The sequence below is a fragment of the Athene noctua genome, chromosome 9 (assembly GCF_965140245.1).
Source record: "Athene noctua chromosome 9, bAthNoc1.hap1.1, whole genome shotgun sequence".
NCBI lineage: Eukaryota > Metazoa > Chordata > Aves > Strigiformes > Strigidae > Athene > Athene noctua.
In genome coordinates this window covers 14,457,720-14,476,869 of record NC_134045.1, presented here as the reverse complement: position 1 = coordinate 14,476,869, position 19,150 = coordinate 14,457,720, and the positions used below count along the sequence as shown (strand labels likewise).

The window sequence follows — 19,150 nt, the reverse complement described above, 5'->3', positions numbered from 1 at the left end:
GCAAATGTGTGGCTGCTACAAATGGCAATAACAGTTACTGTGAGCTTGAAAGGCTCAATTTCAAGGCATCTCAAAAAATAAAACTGTGACTGGGTCTTCTAAGGAAGTGTTCTGATCAGAGAACTTAAATCAACATTGGGAATGACAATCTGGGAAAAAACTAATTTTAAAATTTCTGAGAAAGGTATGTTTCACCTGTTATAATTCTTGTTAGTGAAGACCTTATCCACACTGGGTTTTTTTCCCATTAGTTTATGTTTTGACAATAATAAAAATGAACAAAACCCCAAACCTTCTAGGTAATTTCCTAGCTTAGGAAAGATACATGCAAAATAAACCATCAAGTTAAGCCATGGCATATCGTGGAAGAAAGTACCACGTCCTGCTGGGGAAAGGCCTGTACCTAGACTTTGCTTTGGAACAACCAGAACAATTGTCTAGTGAGAAATGGTTTTTGCATATGACTCATCAACCCTTGAAAACAGGATTTCTTATATAATACAAGTGCTGACACAGCCTTCACTTGAGTGGTGTGACTGCAGCTGTATAATTACAACTTTAGATTTGATGTTATGGACCTTAGGTTACGCCATTCAGACAAATGCTCTATTGTATTACACAGATATTTTTTCCTTAGTCATATTGCCCACAGGACAATAAGGACTATATTCACAGCTCACTGCATAGAAGTTTAGGCATGTAACAGCCAGTGGTATTACACAAGATGAGATTATACCCTATGGGGGTTAAATGGATTCATAATTGCCACTTTTTCTTATCTTTTTTTTTTTTCTTTGCTCCTAGTTGATACTTTTTTGGAAGTGCTCTCCAAATAAAAGGAAGAACAATCTCACACTGCGTCTGGATAAATGTTACAGTTGTCTCACAAATGCTGTATTATTTCTAGTCCTTCCAAAATAATATAATTGTCCTACTGCTGAAGTACAGATTTTTCTCAGTATGACACAGAACACTAAAATGTCAGGTCCTGACTCATGGTGTTTTGGTGGAATAAATAAAAAGTACCAATATGCTTATTCAAAACTGACAGCATTAATGAAGATGTGACACTGGGAGCCCTAGTCATGTTTTCCTTTAGCTTCCATTGCATACTCAGTGGTGGACCAAAGAACTGGACGCCTCTTACGGGTCCCATCCTGGAAACACTTACCATAGACCTGAGTGGTACTACTGGGACTGATGCGACTGGTTTGCTTGTTATCCTACGCTTGCTTTATCTTGGGTGAATCGTACGTGGGTCTGAAGAGGGAGGCTAGTCTCAGGATGCTTACCACACATTCTTTCCATGGGAAACAAAAAGGAGAGTTCAGTGCTATCTGCAGTATTGAAGACTGTGACAATGTAAGGCTAGGCAAGACTAACCCAGAAAGATGGGTTATATGCTCCTGGTATTTTTCCACTGGGATAGACGTTGTATACCCGTTACTCACTAAGGCTGTACTTTCAGCTGCAGGACTGAACCCAAATATGTAGCTCACCCTGGCCAAGCACCCAGACACTAATACTTACACACTTAATCCATCCCACATTACTCATTTTTAACCCAGTGGCCTCCACAAAAATTTCCGCTGGATTTTAATAGTGACAGAGGAGAAAAAGGTCCCCCATTGCCAAGATATTTTCCGTGACAGAGGAAGCAAGTCTAATGTCCCCCCCTTATATACCTGCCTACCCATACATGGCATCGTTCTAACGACAAACCACTCCCTCCTTAGAAGACTGCATTTTTAATCAATATCCTTTACAAGGCCAACAAGTAGCTTTGCAGAGTTTGCCTCTCAAAGCATTAAAAAACTGTGGATTGCATGAGAGGTCTTTGGTTTACCAAAAGGTACAATAGTTTCTCAGAGAATTTTCTTGAGTGAATTAACAAAATGACTCAAAACTGCACTAATGGTTAACAGCTTTTTTTTTTATTAGCAACACTGAGATAAGTTATTGAAGCATTTTAGTATTGTTTTACATTCCATTCAGAAGTGACCTAACTTGTAACTCCATATACATTTAAAGATATAGTTTGACACTTATTCAGAAAGCAACAATTATTAAAACTTACATACCTTCATTACCAGGAAACCTTAATATATTTTCTAATTACTTCCAACAATACTCTATTCCAAAGCACATGATAACCCACTAGAAGTTTACACATTTCACTTCAATCACAGGTTTTAAATTGTGGATGTCAGAGTGCTGTTCATTGAATTTTACTGTCTTTCTTGGTTAATATTGGAAAACCTGGCACAATATATTAAGCTAGAAATATTGCTTAAAGAATATGAAAAAAGATAACTACAGTATTTTTTCCTGCTAAAGCATTACAAAATACAGGACCATTAAAAACTCAAATAGAAATGACAATAAATAACCTTAAAAATGTTAAGAGAATTTTCACTCATACTAAAGTCCATTCCCTAAGCTTGCCAAACACATAAATAACAGAACATATTCAGGACTTCTATTTTTGTACTAGTATGGTTTGTTATATATTGTGGATGTATTGTGTATACATATATTAATGCTTACACTTAAGGTATATATTTTTTCTTTGCTGAAACAATTAATAAGCTCAGGTAATTATTCATCCCTGGTACTACAGGTATCTAGATAGGTGGGAGCAAACCTCAGAAATTCCAGATATGCAATACTGTGCATAACAAGATCATCTCTGCATAAAGATATCCTAAATTCCTTAGATCACAAAGATGAATTTGGTTATTTAATTTCTGAAAGACTGTAACATAAAATTATAACTGCTGCCAAATTAATTGTTTAAAATTGGCCTCATAATAGGTATTAATCGTACACTTAGTTTTGACTTACAAGGATGTCTAAATTGTTCATGTTTATGAATAGTTATAGGAAATACTATACCTCAGACACAAGAATACGTATTCCTGAACCAAAACACAAACCAGAGCATTGTCTCACTTCGGAAAGACCTGGAAACATCTCTATGTCTCTGCCTAATCCTAAACTATAATTTAAATTTGACCTGGATATGACAAAAACAATAAGAATATATTGTTTGGGAGGTGAAACTTAGAGTAAAATCATACAGCTCTAAGCTTAGATCATTATTTTGTCTCTGCAACGAAAAGAAAAGCCTTTCTGTGCTAGGGATTTGCCTTGGTGCGGCTGGCCACTGATGTCTGAAATCAAGGCACATACCAAGGCCTCCTTTTGCAAACACAATCTCCCTTTCAGATCTGGTGCTAGGAGGGACTGAATGCTTCCAGTTTCACTGGGAATAGAAGGTACTTAGCACTTAGCTGTATCGGATATTTTAGGGGTTAATTTCCAGAAACGTAAACAGAATGGGAATGTTACACCGCAATATGAAAAATGGTGAGAAATAAAAGTTTTCAACAGTAAACAAATGGTGATACCAAACTTATCTGACCGATTTCTGATAAAACAAAATATAACCAAATTAAATTACAGGAATATAGCAATGAAATTTAAAGTAAAATAAACATAGGACCTGATTCTGCAATCCTTAGTCATGTAAGTAGTCCCACTCATCGAGAATGAGGGATGCAAGACTGGGTCCTTAGCTTCTGCTTAGGAAGTCAATGTTGATTCAGACAGTATCTTTTCTAGCCAAAAATATGCAGCAAAAGGAAAGTAACATAAACAAGGCTAAATGTCAACAGTGTTTGCAGACTTACAGACACCATCCATTTGTTTGTACTGAAATGACTAGCGAACCATTTGGCAAATACAATGCTATTCACAGACCAACCCTTTTATCCAGCAGCACAAACTTCACTGGATCACTGGCATTCCCAGTTAATTAAAAAAAGGAAGCAAGCCATATGAGTTTGGTTTGATATTGCCATGCAAATGGCACTGCGACATCCAGAAGTGTGGCTGAAACGCAGGCGTGGGGGCCGAGGTGCTGATCTCCTGTTCAGCAGTACAGCTCATACACTAAAAGCCGGCCTTGGATCTCCTAACTGAAACTACAGAAACCTCTTCAAAATCACCATAATGGGGTAAAGAAAAGTCTGCTGTAAAACTTCCATATCATTTCATTCTGCCTTGAAGGAAAAGAATATTCTGGTTACTCCTTCAATTGCAGATCAGGACAAAATGCTGAGTTACTTAAGAGCATTATAAGATACTTTAAATGGGTAGGAGTACTACAATTTGCTGCAGTGGGATGACCTTCCACTGCCTTGTAGCTGTCCAAGAGCTTGGATGTATCAGGCCTTTGGCTTCTGTTTAATATGGATTTTAGAATTTTAAAAAGCTGCAATAAAGATTCAAGTGAATCCACCACAAACAATCAAAAATATTTTTCTGTATTTTATATGTTGGTGGTAGTTCTGAAGGGGTTAGCATTATAATCTTTTTGGTTTTGACACCTGTGGCAATAAGCAATTTACAACAACTAAATTCACTATTTAAACATTGGGGTAGAGCACTATAATTATGTGACAATAAAGCTGTAATAATCTGCCACAATCCATCTTCCCCTTGCCCAGCCCTCTTGTCTGTGCTGCAGTTGCACATTTGGAAGGTATTTCAGAAAGTTACAATGCTGAACATTTTAATAATTCCCTGCAATGTTGAACGCTTTCAGCTCCAAAAGAAACTGGAAGTGTTCAGCCCTTTGCAGGATCAGAACTCCAGAGCTGTTACCATACATCAGAAGGGCCTTGCCCTGTTTTCATGCAGTGAAAGAAGTGATAATGGGGTGGAGCCTATGCAGGAGAAAACAGCACTAATTGCAGAGGAAAGCAAGTATGAATGGAAGCAAATTAGATTTATAGAGACAACATGGAACTAATACTTTTGGACATCATTAACTTTGGGTTCAATAGCACTAACCCATTAAGCAACTAGCTAACGCCCAGGACTATCTCTGGGCAATGGTTCAGTAGCCTACCAGCTCTTTGAAAGCCTAAGTACTTCCCAAGCAGAGAATACGACTAGGGAAATTTTACCATTTTAGACAAAAAGCAGAAAAATTTAAAGGGAAGGAGAGAAAGAAAGAAAAGCGTCTTGTCATAAATAGATGCTGTGCAAGTCACTGTAAATTAATGACTTAGAACAGGAGGTAGAACATTATTGCGATACAACTACATGTATATGGGAAGACAAGCAAAGAGGAGAGCATAAATGGAAAGGAAAACAGATCTTCCACAACTTAAATACAAAGTAGGTCTAGAACCTCCAAGCATAAATTCTCGAAAGAGCAAGGGCTGTGAAAGCAGAGTACATGGATGCTCTCTTCAGAGAGCATAGGTACCAAGCCATGGAGCCCTGGGCTTCCCCTCCACGCTGGGCTAGTGGCTGCCAAGCAGCAAGGAAAAGCATGTCTTCTTAGAAACTGCGTGGTAGCAAAGATTAACAAGATCAGCTCCTAGGTATAGTCACCTGAGACTTCAAAACCAAGTACCGGTCAGGAGTAACTCTAAATTAATCAATGATATTTTATTCTGTTGGTTCTTTCCTATTCTGCTATATATGTAAAGGGGAAATATTACAAAAAATTGTGATTTTTCTCAGCAGCATTTTGACATAGAAAATTCTGTATCATGCAGTAATAATGGTTTGTTCCTAACTGTGTCTTTCATCCCTACAGTCTGAAGCATGATAGGAGCATAAAGGAATTATGTGTACATCATCAGTCTCTCTACATATAGGGAAACTGAGGATTGCTTTCCCCATTTGTGGTAACTTTCCAAAACAACAATGTGAGTTAGTGGCATTCTCCTCTGGAAATTAAACCCTTTTCATGGCAAGCTTTGTGTTTAAAAACTGACCCATTATCTTAAGGTAAAATCTGCCAACTAAAAATGATCCACATGGATCACTGAAAATCCCAGCTTGTTTTTATGCAGCCAGAAATTTAACTCAATTAGTGTGGCCAATCAAAGATGCAATCTCAGCTAACTGAAGCTGAGATATTTTATTTCAATTTTATTTCCACTGTATTCTGACTGAGGAAAGAGCACCATGCCTTGCTGTCTTGATTGTACAAGGACTGTATCAAGTTTATCAGTGTTCTCTCGAGATGTCAGCAACCCACAAATCATTGGCTGTAAAAAGACAGGCACACAGTCTCCCAAAATACAAAGAAACACAAGAATCATGCCCTAGAATCAGGTGCTGAAGGTGGGTCTCAAGTTTTCTGATCTCTCAGGCAGTAGGAGAGACAAAGGGAACCATGACTAAGATGACGGGCTCTGTGCAAGAGGGAAAGCAGGCTAATAAATGAACAGGGTTCTTCTGATGGCTAATCTGCAAGCGCAGAAACATCAGGTGAGATTCCCCACACTAGCATGCACAGATGGAGTGTGATTTCACAGTATAAAATGTCACTGAGGAAATGAAAACCCCCAAAAACACTACTTTCAAGTGGGCGGTGTCCAAGCCAACCAAATAAAAAAAGAACTACTGACACGGGGCTTGTTCATACTCAGCCACTTTTGCTGTGACATATCAAAAAAATGAAATAATATATTTAAATAATCAACCTTAATACTTATATTCTGCAAACACTCAATAGAATGTCAGTAAAGAATTTGAAAAAGCTGTTTTTGGAGGGGAGAGAAAGGAGGACTCGCACTGCATTTTCCATTAAAAAATGGCTTAAAAAGTAGAACAGACAAGTTTCTGGTTGTGTTTTTTTTTTTTTTTCCTTCATACTTCAAGTCAAATCCATTATCACTGGGCAGAGCTTGTGAAAGGGATATGGTCTTTAAAATCATATAAACTCAAACCATCATAAAATGTCTGTTGAATTGACTGGAAGATGAAACAAAAAACTAACGGCAGTAACATGACCTCATTTCAATAATAACGTTAGAGGGGGGGATTTTTGTTGTTGTTTTTGATATCTTATGTCTGGAAAGAAGTATAAAGATATTTTGTACAAAGCAACTAATCTTAGTTTTCCAATTTTTTTACTTGTATATTTAGAGTAATTTCTCTGCTGGTTTGTTGTGTTGGATTTTTTTTGTAACTGATTGATGGTACTCCACAAATAGAGAGAAAAAAAAATCCAAGTAGGATTTTACTAGATGAAAATTAAATCAACTATCAACTATTTTCAAAATATCAGTAATTTAACTGCTGATTTTAAAGAATCTGGAAATATTTCCAGCTATCTGAATTGGTGCACTGAGACACAGAAGTTTACAAGGCCATGCGGATACTTGGGCTTGTGATTCAGTTTAAGTAATTACAACATGGTGAAGCAAAAATGCTCTAAGAATTCAAGTGAGATAAACTTTGTGAGGAGAAAACAGACTTTTTTATCACACCAACTAATACACTTGGAAAAGCAGAGAGAGGCCCGAAGAAGGGGTTATGGCTTTAAGCACATATACTATCCTAGTAAAGTCAAACAGAGCTCCCACTTCCCTTAAGTTAACCAGGGTAACCGTTCTTAAATGTTTGCAGATTTAGTGTTTCATTTTAAATTGTCAGGCTTGATAACTGTTGATCATATTTTCTTTTTTTATTTTTGAACTTGAATACATTTTATTATGCATGTTCAGCTCTGACAATTAGTTTTCTGATTAGTTTGAAGGTTAAGTGAAACAAGCATTACTGAAGTTTTTGTGTCCTTTGCTGACTCTGCGTTTTAAAGTGATACTGTTTTTCAAAGGATTTACACTCTAAAATCTCTTTCAAACAAGAACTATGCTGACAAAATAGGAGATCAATTGAAAAAATCCTCATTCTCGTGTTCCAACTAGATTTAACTTTCATTTTTGTCAGATACGATGTGTGTGATATGAGGAAGTAAAACTTCAGTTTTGTAAATCAGAGACTAGTAAGGGTAAAAGGTGGGTTTGTTTGTTTGGTGTGTTGTTGGCTTTTTAATTACCTGCAGGCATATTCTTAATTAGGCAAATCACTATTTGTACAACCGCTAGTTAGAATATTGAAAATGGGCAAGGGCAACTACTGTATGGGTGCCATTGAAACAAATCAGAAAAACATAATTTTAAAAAAGGGAAAGAAAAAAAAAAAAAGGCTCTTCACCACAGGTAGATGCATTGCATGCACTTGGCCTTTGATTTCATTAATATTGTGGTAAATGAACACACCCCATTTCAAAGAAAGAAAAAAAAAAAGAGAGAGAAAAGCATCCAGTGTTTTTCTTGGGTTCTTACTTATATCAAAATACTGAAAAGTTTGCAAGTTACCATGTAAATTTTTTTGAAACTTTTTCCTCCTTTGAGTATGCTAAAGCAGTAAGTATCCCCTTCAGATGCCACTAGCACAGATAGTCTATATTGCTGCTACTCTAGTTTAAAAAGCAAGTTCTTTCTAAAATCCTGTGTAAGTATATGCATGCAGCACTGCTGATTTCAATGGAGTAGACCACATATAAGACTAGAATTTGGCCCACGGGGTTTAACATTTTAAAAAATGTATGACTAACAAACATGACTAAGTATATTTAAAGAGCAGCTTCATGATTCTGCACAAGTGTTTTCTGAAATGGTCTAAAAGAAGGTCTAAAACTTACCACACAAGTCAGGTCTCTTGATACATCCACTAGTTGCTGTGCTACTTGCAAGTCCATTAAAGGCTGCTAAGCCATCAGAGCTGTAAGCTCTTAGGACTGACAACATGTTCATCTGCTTCTCCAGGACCTGTGGACCCTGAACTTGTTCAGGTTTCATCACTCCTTGTGCAGTTTCATGGGAGGATAGAAGATTCTGACTGTGCCACTGCTTTTCTGACGCTTGTGGCAGTGGTGATACAAGCCCTTGTGTTGGTTGTGAGGTGACTGCACTTTGTATATTGTCACCTCCTTCACTGCTTTCTTTATTTAGGGCAGACAACTGCTTATTCATAATATCTGGTTCTGTGTCAATGTCCTCATCTTCAATGTTTTCTTCCTTGGAAGATTCCATATCCTCAGATGAAGCTATGTCAGAAAGGTCATCAGTAGCACTTTTATTTACAGAGTCAGAGAGCAGAATATTTGGGTCATCTTCGGATTGTGTTTTTATTTCGGATTCATTACTGGTGCAAGAATTTTGTGTTCCTGTGCCAATAACACCAGGATAAACACCAAACTGCTTATAGAAGTCTGTTGTAAAATTACAAAAAGTGGATTCCATGTGGCTGGGCCAGGCAGTGCTCTTTTGCTCTCCTAGGGCCTCTTTATTTTGTCCTTGGGTCATTTTCTCAGAAGCCGAGTCCAGCTGGCTCAGCATGTTTGAAACTACTGCATCCTTGCTGGACTGCACAGAAGAGGGGAGCAAGCTCACTTTATTAACCGAGGCTGAAGCTTCTCTAGATTGGTCTTTGTTGTTCCCTATGATGCTGTCTTTACGTTTAGCCTTGCCCAAGTGATTGGCCTGGAGGTGCAGAGCCATTAGTTCCATAGATGAAGTTGTAAAGGAACAAAATAAGCAGCCGTGCCAAGCAATATTGTCTTGCACAGTAACAGATGAACCTGGGAGGGAGGCTGCATCTGGCCTTACGGATAAGTCAAGAGGTTCGTATTGTGACTTTTCTGTTTTTCGCTGTGAGGACTTGCTATTTATCTTTTCCTCACCACCATCTGAGCCCAGAGATTTTGCTGAAAGTGGATCTGAGAGAGCTTTATCCTTCATTTCTTTTTCTTTCTTCAAAGAACTTAGGACAAAGCTGTCCATGAAAGCTTGCAAAGACCCTTGAAAGTTCACACCGTTCCCAACCATATTCTGGTAAGCACGGCCAAGTTCAGAGAAGTGTGTTCCTTTGGAAGATATGTCTGAACCCTTCATATTTTCTGAAGATACTTCAGATGACATGCTAGCCGCTTGCCCTTGCTGATCTCCAGAAGACAGCATTCCTGACGTCCACTGCTGCGAGACCATGCCGCTTCGGAAATCAATACCAGGAAGCCCCTTGAAGGCTCCTCTTAATATATCTGGTCTAATAAACACAGAACTTTTACTTGATGTCTCATCTTTGTGTTCTTGACTTGCAGTCTGCCCAGAGAGTGGTCCTGCTCCATTCTGTCGCTCCCGATGGTGCCGTTCCAAGTGGTATTTGAGGGATGCAGACTGAGTACCAGCATAATCACAATGTGGACACTTGTAAGGCTTCTCACCTACAGGTATGGATAAAGATGAAAGTATAGAGAGAGAGAGTTAACTGTACTTTGGTGTACGGATGAGTGAAGAAAAAAAAAAAACAACATTAGCTGCTTGAAAAGAAGATCTTAGAGCTAATAATTCACTTTTTAAAAAGAAATGCCTTTAATTGAAGAGTAATTCATAAATTGAATATTTCTAAAATGGGTTTCCAGAATGTGGGGCTATTCAGGAATGACATGGTATCTACACACAATTAGCCATCTTTTTCTTAATCTAACATGTAGAAAACTGTTGTAGAATTAAAAGCTATGATTATGAAAATGAAGCATAACAATTTCAACCACAGTAATCATTAAAAGTACAAGTTTAAAAAAAAGAGAGACAAAGAATGTAACAAATGGATGGTTGCAATATTTTGTGTATACAATTGCTCTAAAATTTGTTTAAATTATACACATGGAAACCATTTTTAAACCTAAAAATTTTATGGCACTGTTACGCAAGACTGAAATGAATGATTTAAGTCTTGCTCTGCAGTAAATCATGGATATAATTAGCAAATGGCATACTGCACAAGTAATTTATCATTATTTGGAGGGCACCATTCCAGAAGGATTCAAAGATCTGCAGACCTACTGCATTGTTTCTAAATAAAGAACTATAAATACAGATTTATAAAATATTAATATCATTACATTATGATTGCAGCATGTAAGAACGTATAGTTAAAATAAAAAGTGGTCAATAAAATAAAAAAGAAATCAAGTAATAAAAAAAGTACAAAGTATATTTAGTTTCTGTATTTGAAATTAGCATTATCTACTGGTTTTTGCAGTCCTTTAAATTTGTACTAATGGCATTTCTAATGCTCAAGTAGTAAAATGTGTAATTTACCTACCATAACCACTTTTCTAGGATTAGCTTGAACAGAGTTTTAAAACATGTAAGATTATTTTCATGGATTAAATATATATTTGAATCCCACACTAAACTTTTATTGTTCTTCCTATACTTTAAAGGAGGTAGAAGATATTACACGTATAATAAATGTTCACAGTCATAAAGACATATCCAAAAAGAACGTCCATCTAAGCAAATGTACATCTAGATTTTTGCAGAGCACTTGTTAGCAATGCAGAGTCCCCTTTGAAGGAAGAAGTACAGAAATCCTCACTAAAAGTGTCAGGAATCTGAAAAATCTGTGAGCTGTCAATATTCGCAATTATTTCTATGAGGGAGCTCAAGAAGAAGAAGAAGAAACTGTTTTCTCTGCGCAGTTTTTTTTTCCCCCTGAGTAATCCAAAAGACAAAGGCAAGCCTTCTCCAAATGGTGTAATGGAAATATTTGTTTTGAAAACTTTCTCCACAGTAAAAATGCTATAGAATATTACATAGTTCACCAAACCAGCTGGAAAGTTACCCATTTTCAAATAACTTCAAAATCTGCTTAAAACAAAATTGAAAGGCTTTCAAACTTTTGTTATTTAAGCTACAGGCTCAATCAGAAGGCTGGTAAATACTTGGGAAGCTGCTCTTCTAACTGATTGCAGGAATTTACTAACGAGAAGCAACACCAGAACACTCAAATGACCATATAGCACTGCACAAGCTAGTTTACTGACCATGAACAGTAGCTGGATATGTGCTGAAATTCAAATGGGGCTGAAGTAAATTACAAGCAGTGGAAATTCTAAATCCATAATGTAATCCTAAAGCTAAACAGTGAGACATGAGAGCTTTACATCAACCACATCAATCGACCTTTTTTGAGGAGAAAAGCGCAGCACCTCAAACGAGAGGTGTTCAGCAGAGGAAGAGGTAGTAATTAGCATGGTTCATGCTTTAGGCCTGGCCCGACACAGCTTAACAGAAGACATCAGATTTAAACATTTCAGTGCAACTTCTGAGTCTTCCACAATCACCTAATTAAGTTCTAGTGTTCCACCAACAATAAGGAGGAGCTGCGTTTCAGTGGAAGTTGTGTAAAAGCAAACAGTTCCTACTAATGTGCAAGAATCACTTAAACTGGGAGGGATCAAGTCTGTCTGAGCTTCCCTGGCCTCAGGTGAGAGTCTGCACACACACACACCCATCACAGGCATTTTAGGGTAAGGACAAGGGGAAGAAGACACTGCGTGTCTTATTTGTTTGCATTTCTGCAGGGCTGTTCAGGAGTGTGCAAACTCTGACAGCTGTGCTGCCAGTCAGAATGTGGACAGATATTAATGCTGTTTTTACAGCATGTACATACTGCAATATTTCTGAGCCACTTTTTGGTATTCTGATGTTTGTCCCACCAGTTACTGTCAACAGTCACCAGTGACCTCTGTCACAACTTAGGTACTTCAAGTGCTGCCTAAGAAGTAATCACACTGGTGAAAAACAAGTACCAGACTTTATAAGGTTAAATAATCTCACTTGTGAGTTTTCACTCCTCTTAATTGAAAAGCTCTTCCTCCGCATCCCCTATGTCTACACGGAAATCTTTAACACAATTATATCGAGCACTTCCTTTTATTCTAATGATAGATAGTTCAGCGTGTGTTTGCATTGCACATCAAGTGACACCATTAAAAAGTATGTGGCAGCATTGCAGGCGCTATGTCAACCGTTGGGTAGCTGCTTCTGCAGGGAGAAGTTTGCAATATAGGCTGCGCTGATGTTGCTAAAAACACGCTGGAACTGTTCAAAGCAATAAGTAAAAATGGTACAAGTGAGTTAAAATATGATAACTAGAGGAAATACTAGTAATATTTTGTACTTCTAAAGTACCTTCAGTCTAAAAGACTGGGCACAACAACATCCTCTTAGTCTGAATTGCTAAGCCTTGAAGTCATTACATTTTCCGCTTGAAGGCCTCACCGCTGAGTGAGCTTCCTTTCAGCATAGGAGATCTGCACACAGCTCGCCACCAACACCGTAAGTGTTGGACTTAAAGAAGACACTGACTGAGACAGTGTGATAAAAAGTTCAAATCTCTCCTAGCCTTGGTAACACTGTCTCTGTGGTGCTCCCACCTCTTGCATAGCTAGAAATGAGATCTAAAGCTGTAGGCCTGAAATTGGACTCAACATGTAGCAACATGCTGTGCCACCTTTACTATACAGGACTGGCCAAATAACATTGTTCAAAGGGAACTATTCAAAACCTCTCTCTTCTCTTTTAGATCCGAATATTGGCAGTGACTATTTTACTTCAAAGCAATCTTAAATGCTGCTATTTTGAGGACAGGCCTTGGGAAAAGGGAGTAGGATGGAGTAAATCATCTTTAATCTTTTAAATTTAGTGTGTCGGTATTTCCTAAATTCAGTATTTGTGCAGATATTTAGATGCTATTTCATCCATTCAAATTAACAACCAGTTATGCCCCGTGTAAGTCCCTGTACAAATGGCAAACCAGAGTTATAAGGTGCTGTGGGAAAAAGCCCAACCTAACCTCAACCAAACTAACCAAAACTCAAGCCAGTTTCAATGGAAACCCAAAGGACCCCTAATTTCCAGGACTTCCAGCAACTGCAGTAGTATATGTCCAAAGAATACTACAGGGGACAAGAGAGGTAGGCTATGATTCTTGTTAGAAGACAACCTGTTTGTATCTCATACTTTGAGGAAAGGTTTCAGAGAATTCATCCTAGTGTAATAACTACCCTGGTAATACTGCCAAGAGCAGTGTCTGGATGACTTATTTAACGCTTAATATTAGTGCACATAAATTAATGTTGCCATGTAGGAGTGAGGGAACATGACTTTTTCAAAAGAATTCTCTGCATTTCATATCCAAGAGTCATTTTTCATTGTTCACAAAGGCAATGACCATCCCGATTTTGCTAATTCTCTGGCCGTGTTTGCATGCCTGCAAACCTTTTCAAAATGTAGTAGAAAAAGAGAATATTCCAGCATGTACAATTTAAAAAAAAAAACCAAAACAAACTCTTATAGAGAATAACTTATCTGGGCAACATAATCACAGTTCTGACCTATCTACTGCTCTGGTTTACAAGACACAAGACATCTCACAAGAACTATTTTATATCAGGATACAGTAAAACATTAAAAATTCAATGCTGCTTGTAAAATCTGAACAAAAGCTTGGTAGATAACTAGAAACAGATATGTTGCCCAGTAGAAACAGGTCTATTTGTATAGTAGGCTGTATAAACAACGCAGATGTATAATCTATGCAAGCCGTCACCAGTCCTGCTCAGAACGCAATCTGATCATTCTAGTCATAGGAATTATCTGCTATGGGCTGTGCAAGGAGACACAGCAGATTATAAATAGATTTACAGATTTTAACGCCAGAAGGGACAATTATCACCTAGTCTGATCCACTGTACAACACAGGCCAAAGACCCTCACATCAGAATTCCTGCATCAAATCATAACTACAATCTGAAACTTCCTTGTTTTAGTTTAAACGCTTTCTGTTTCAACCACAGAAATGAAGAAGAATACAACATGCCCTAAGTAAACTGTTTGACTGGTTAAGTATTTTCATTACTCAAAATGTGTGCCTTATTTGAAGCTTGAATTTGTCCAGAGCCTGCTTCCTACTACTGAACATTGTTACATTTTTTCCATTTTTCCTTGCTAGATTAAACAGAATTTTTTAATAAAAAAATCTATTCCGTAAGGAAGGTACTTGCAGATATAAACCAGTCGCCCTTTCACCTTCTCTCACTGTTGAGTGGAACACCCTTCCCAATTTTTCAACGTCCTTTTAAATTATGGGTACCTACTAAAGCTTTGATGAAATTTCAACTTGATATTAATCTTATACAGTCCAAGATTGTGTTTACATCCATAGCTATAGCAATCAACTAACAGCTCATATTCTGTTGCTTCTCCACCATAATCCTAGGCCGAGATCATCAATGCCTCTAGTATTTGTTCCTTTACGTTTTGCTGATTTAAAATTCATATTGTTGAAAAGAGCCCACTTGACTACAAGTGACTAATCAGTGCCTCCCCATGATTTTTAGCATCTTACCATTTTTGTGCCATTGGTAAATTTTATCAACACTGATTTTATATATCCTTCCAAATAATTATGAAATACCAAATAGATGGCGCTGAAAGCGCTGCTGTGGAACTGCCAGTTTATGTGTCACTTCATCTCTGTATATTGGCTTTTTCTGGTGGGGGGATTATCACATAGAACAAGCTACTTTCACAAGCCTTGGGAGAAAGGGAGAAACTTGATAAAATTTACTTTCATAAAATAAAATTGAATTAACTATGCTACTAATTATTAATTAGTTAACAAATACATTCTGTAATTTCATCCAAAACTTATGTGAGGATAGTCCATTTATAATTTCAAGGTCTTAATATTCTTTCTTTTTAGAAATACTGGAATAGCCAGAGATTTTTCACTACTACAAGTGCTCTGGAACTTGTTCTGTGTTCCAAGTCTTGTTTTGTAAAATGAACTTTAATGATTTGAAGAGTTCTTCAGCCAGGGTTTTTAAGACTTCATCTATAAGTTATCCAGTCTCATTCATTCAAAAAAAAAATTAAAATGTAGTGGGCTACAGTGCGACATTATCATTACCGAATGGCAGAACTGTATCATTGGAAAAAACTTACAAAAGCATCACGATTCTTTCTCTGAACAGAACGGAAGAGTATTTTAGTCTTCTATACCATGATTGATAATTCTTTATCCCTTCTTGTCCAGTATTAGCAAGATACAAATTGTTAAACCTGCCAGACCTACAGAATTTTACCCTGTTCTCCATAACCCTAATGGCCACATATATATTTTTACTATTACTTCTAGTCTCAAATTGCTGTACTTCTTAAATATCTATTTATATTTCGTGCTGTGAGCTTCTTGATTCATTTTTCATACTTTACATGCAGCTTCTTAAAAATCCTACACTCCCCTTTCCCACTGAATGCCCCCCCCTCCTTTTTAGATAAGATTTCTTACGGAGTTTGTTTATGGAGTATGTTCCTCTGCTCGTCATAGTGCTGCTCCTCAGTACAGTGAGGGCTGTGCATCAGCACAAGAACCCCAACACCTAATGCTTTTGGCAGCCAGTAGTGGGGTTTTGACAGTCACTCAGGGAGAATGTGAGTTGCAAATTGATCCTGTACATTTCTAAACAAGCTATAGTTTCCTTTCATGCAAAGTAAATGAAATCAAACATCTTATAATTCCAGAGAATACTGCTTAATGAAAATATTGAAAACATTTTCCAGCATTTTTTATTTTACCATTGAAACAGTTATTGATAACCTATTTTATCCATTGTGCAGCAGATATTTTAGAAATGAATTGCTGTATGGTTTAATTAGTTCATTATTATGCCTATTCTTACACGGTAATTTCTTTTATCATTCTAATCATTCACTTCACACTTTTTAAACCAAATGGAATATCAAAGGTTCTGTAGGATTATTTTTGGATCCTGCACATGTTTCACCACACAATTAATCTGTTTGTCAGAAATACTAGTTAAGTTCTTCTCTTTACTACTTCCCTTTAATAGTGATTTTTCTCTATTATATAAGATGAAACTACGCCTACTCTGCAAAAGGACAGACTTTTGATGCTTTTGACTCAGTTTATTAAAGATTTTCCAATTGTGCACTAGGTATTACAATAAAATATTTTAATTTTTATAAAGTTTTATAATTGAATATTTTCCTTTCTTTATATCTCATCTGCAATATTTATTTAGTCTTTTTACATGTCTTTACTTAGTTAAAACGCAGAGAGATAAATATGGTTGTTACTTTGCAGGGAAGATTCAGTACATTAATATAAACCGTACACTAATTCCCCCAAAGCATATATATATGTTGTAAACCTGAAGACTTTTTACACAGCTGCTTATTGCTAAACAGTGCCTTGTCCAGAAGGGGACAATCTGTGTCTCTAATTGCTGTCACTGAAGCTGAGATTCATTATGTGACTTTCCCATTAAAATGTGAGCATTAATTTGTATAATGAAATATCACCCACTGCAGTGTTCATTAGCCATGCCCTACTGTATACTGCACATTGTTAGCTACCTAGAAACTGTAGTTAATTTCACTAATGGATATTTCCCTACTTAGTGTTTGGTAGGAAATTTATACTGTAACATTACCTCTTAAACTTTTAAGGAAATTTAAATTCAATCAATTATTTTCAACAAAAGTTTGGGATGTCATTAAGACAGGAGAAAAGGCATGCTGTACAATGTTAAGGATGGGAAATCTGGAGAAATCTAGAGAAATGAAAAGTCCTTTTAGTTCATCTTAGAAATGTAAGAATAAAGGATGTTCAATACCAAAATTGTCTCCTCTTGGAGCACACATACCCATTTTCCTTAATTATTCATATTGCTCATCCCACTACAAGCGCCTTCAGAGAATGGCAACAGGCAGTCTTTTTTTAGGAAGAAAATGTGAATTGGATTCATTTAAAACAGCACCATTTTTACTGTATTTCATCTGTTCATCTAAGCAAGTTTTAAAATTGGCTAGTCACATTTCCAAGGGAAAATGCTGTAACACTGTAAATGTATATAATGCATCTATTACATGTAAGATGTGTGTCATACATATCGTAACTTAGTCAGTGAACACAGCCTTGCCAAGTTTTTTCTTCCTATCCTTCTCTTTCTCAGGTTTCTTCTGTTTAGCACAACTCGAACCTTCTTCAGGGCTCCACATTGCTCATGCACATTCTTTTTTCATTGTTCAAGGGATTTAACTGTGCCAGTCATCCTGGGCATATACCTGAGCATCTTACGACCACACACACCTAAAGTGGTCTAGAACTGCAGTAGCTTCTGAATGTTAACACAAGGTGCAAAGAGGTGCTAGAGCTAATCTGAAACTGGCCCCTATATCATGTGTCATTTGCCAAAGGTCAAACGTAAGAAATTTGAATTTTTTACACTTAACTGTTTCTTTACAGTCCAAAGGCCTAGGCATGTAAAGTAAAAACCACACCCATTTATTTGATTTCAGTGGGAATTAAGAGTGCTCAAGAACACAAAGAAGATGCCCAGCTCCCTGAATGAAGGAACCTTAAATTGCTGCCCCTCAAGGGAAAAATGGAAACTCTGGAAGCATCTGCATATGGCACATTATGGGTCTGAGATACTTAGGTGTTTGTTTTTTTCCCCCACAAAGTCTGAGCATCTTTAAGCTTTCTGTATTATAACCTTATTATAACCTGTATTATGTATTATTTTATAATCAGGAAGCTGAATCACAAAGTGGCCAGTACACCCACATGTCTACCAAGCACTACATGCTTTGCCCTTGTTTCTGCATCACTTCACACAGTGAGTTTCTGTGATTTGAAGTAGGTAGCTCTGAAGAAGCAAGACCATACAGCCTGTCTCTATTCACTGGTCAACATAAAGAAGTCATCTAGGAGGATTATGAGAGGCTGTCTGTCCCTCCTAAGCCCCGAGGCTCTGAAGCATTTTGCCCTTAGAGTGCTTCCTCTCTTCTCTTGGGGTCGTACTAAGGAGCTGTCTCATCCTTCAACTGTTTTTAGAGCAAGGAAGAGGAGAAACTGATTTCACATAATTATGCCCTTTTCTTCTTATCATATGGGAACAATCAAAATCCTATCTTACTATCTTCCCCTTAAAGTTCTTCCTGGCTGAATATCATTGAATTAGATAAGAAAAATCCTATGCGATTGTGTGTTGGTATTCAAGTGAGCATGCTAAATAAAAACCTTGACTTTTTTTTTTTTTTCCTTCAAAAGCTTATTGTATGATAGCAAACTACACAGAAACTGAGGCTTAGTGTGGAGAAGGTTGCAACCATGAAATATCCAATGGAAAAAAGAAGCAACCCAAGCAAGTAGCTAATTCTTCTAAAACAGAGCACAGCTTTCTCCTCTTGTGGAGGGTTAAACAGCTTCTCTAGCTTTTTTGGGCCAATTGCCACAGAAGCACCTCCCGGCTGGATCAGACTTAGGGCCTTGTCTTGGCATGTGTACCAAACCAACCTACTCGTGTGCCTCCAAACACACAGATGTTCGAAGGAACCTGACTTCTGCTGAACTGCTTGAGCTCATCTCTAACAAACAGGTGCTGTGAGAACAAGAA

General features: G+C 37.2%; 1 protein-coding gene across 14 annotated transcripts in view; it reads right to left on the bottom strand.

Moving 5' to 3' along the window:
• ZNF536 (zinc finger protein 536) overlaps nucleotides 1–19,150 on the bottom strand; it is a 352,088-nt gene that overhangs the window by 116,293 nt on the left and 216,645 nt on the right. For 10 of the 14 annotated variants that reach the window (XM_074912935.1, XM_074912931.1, XM_074912939.1 and 7 more), the window contains one exon: nucleotides 8,516–10,096. In XM_074912935.1, coding sequence (XP_074769036.1) covers nucleotides 8,516–10,096 — 1,581 coding nt within the window. Of the gene's footprint in view, nucleotides 1–1,922; nucleotides 6,219–8,515; nucleotides 10,097–19,150 lie in introns of those variants that run through there. The other 4 variants (XM_074912941.1, XM_074912943.1, XM_074912945.1 and 1 more) reach the window with 4 other exon arrangements.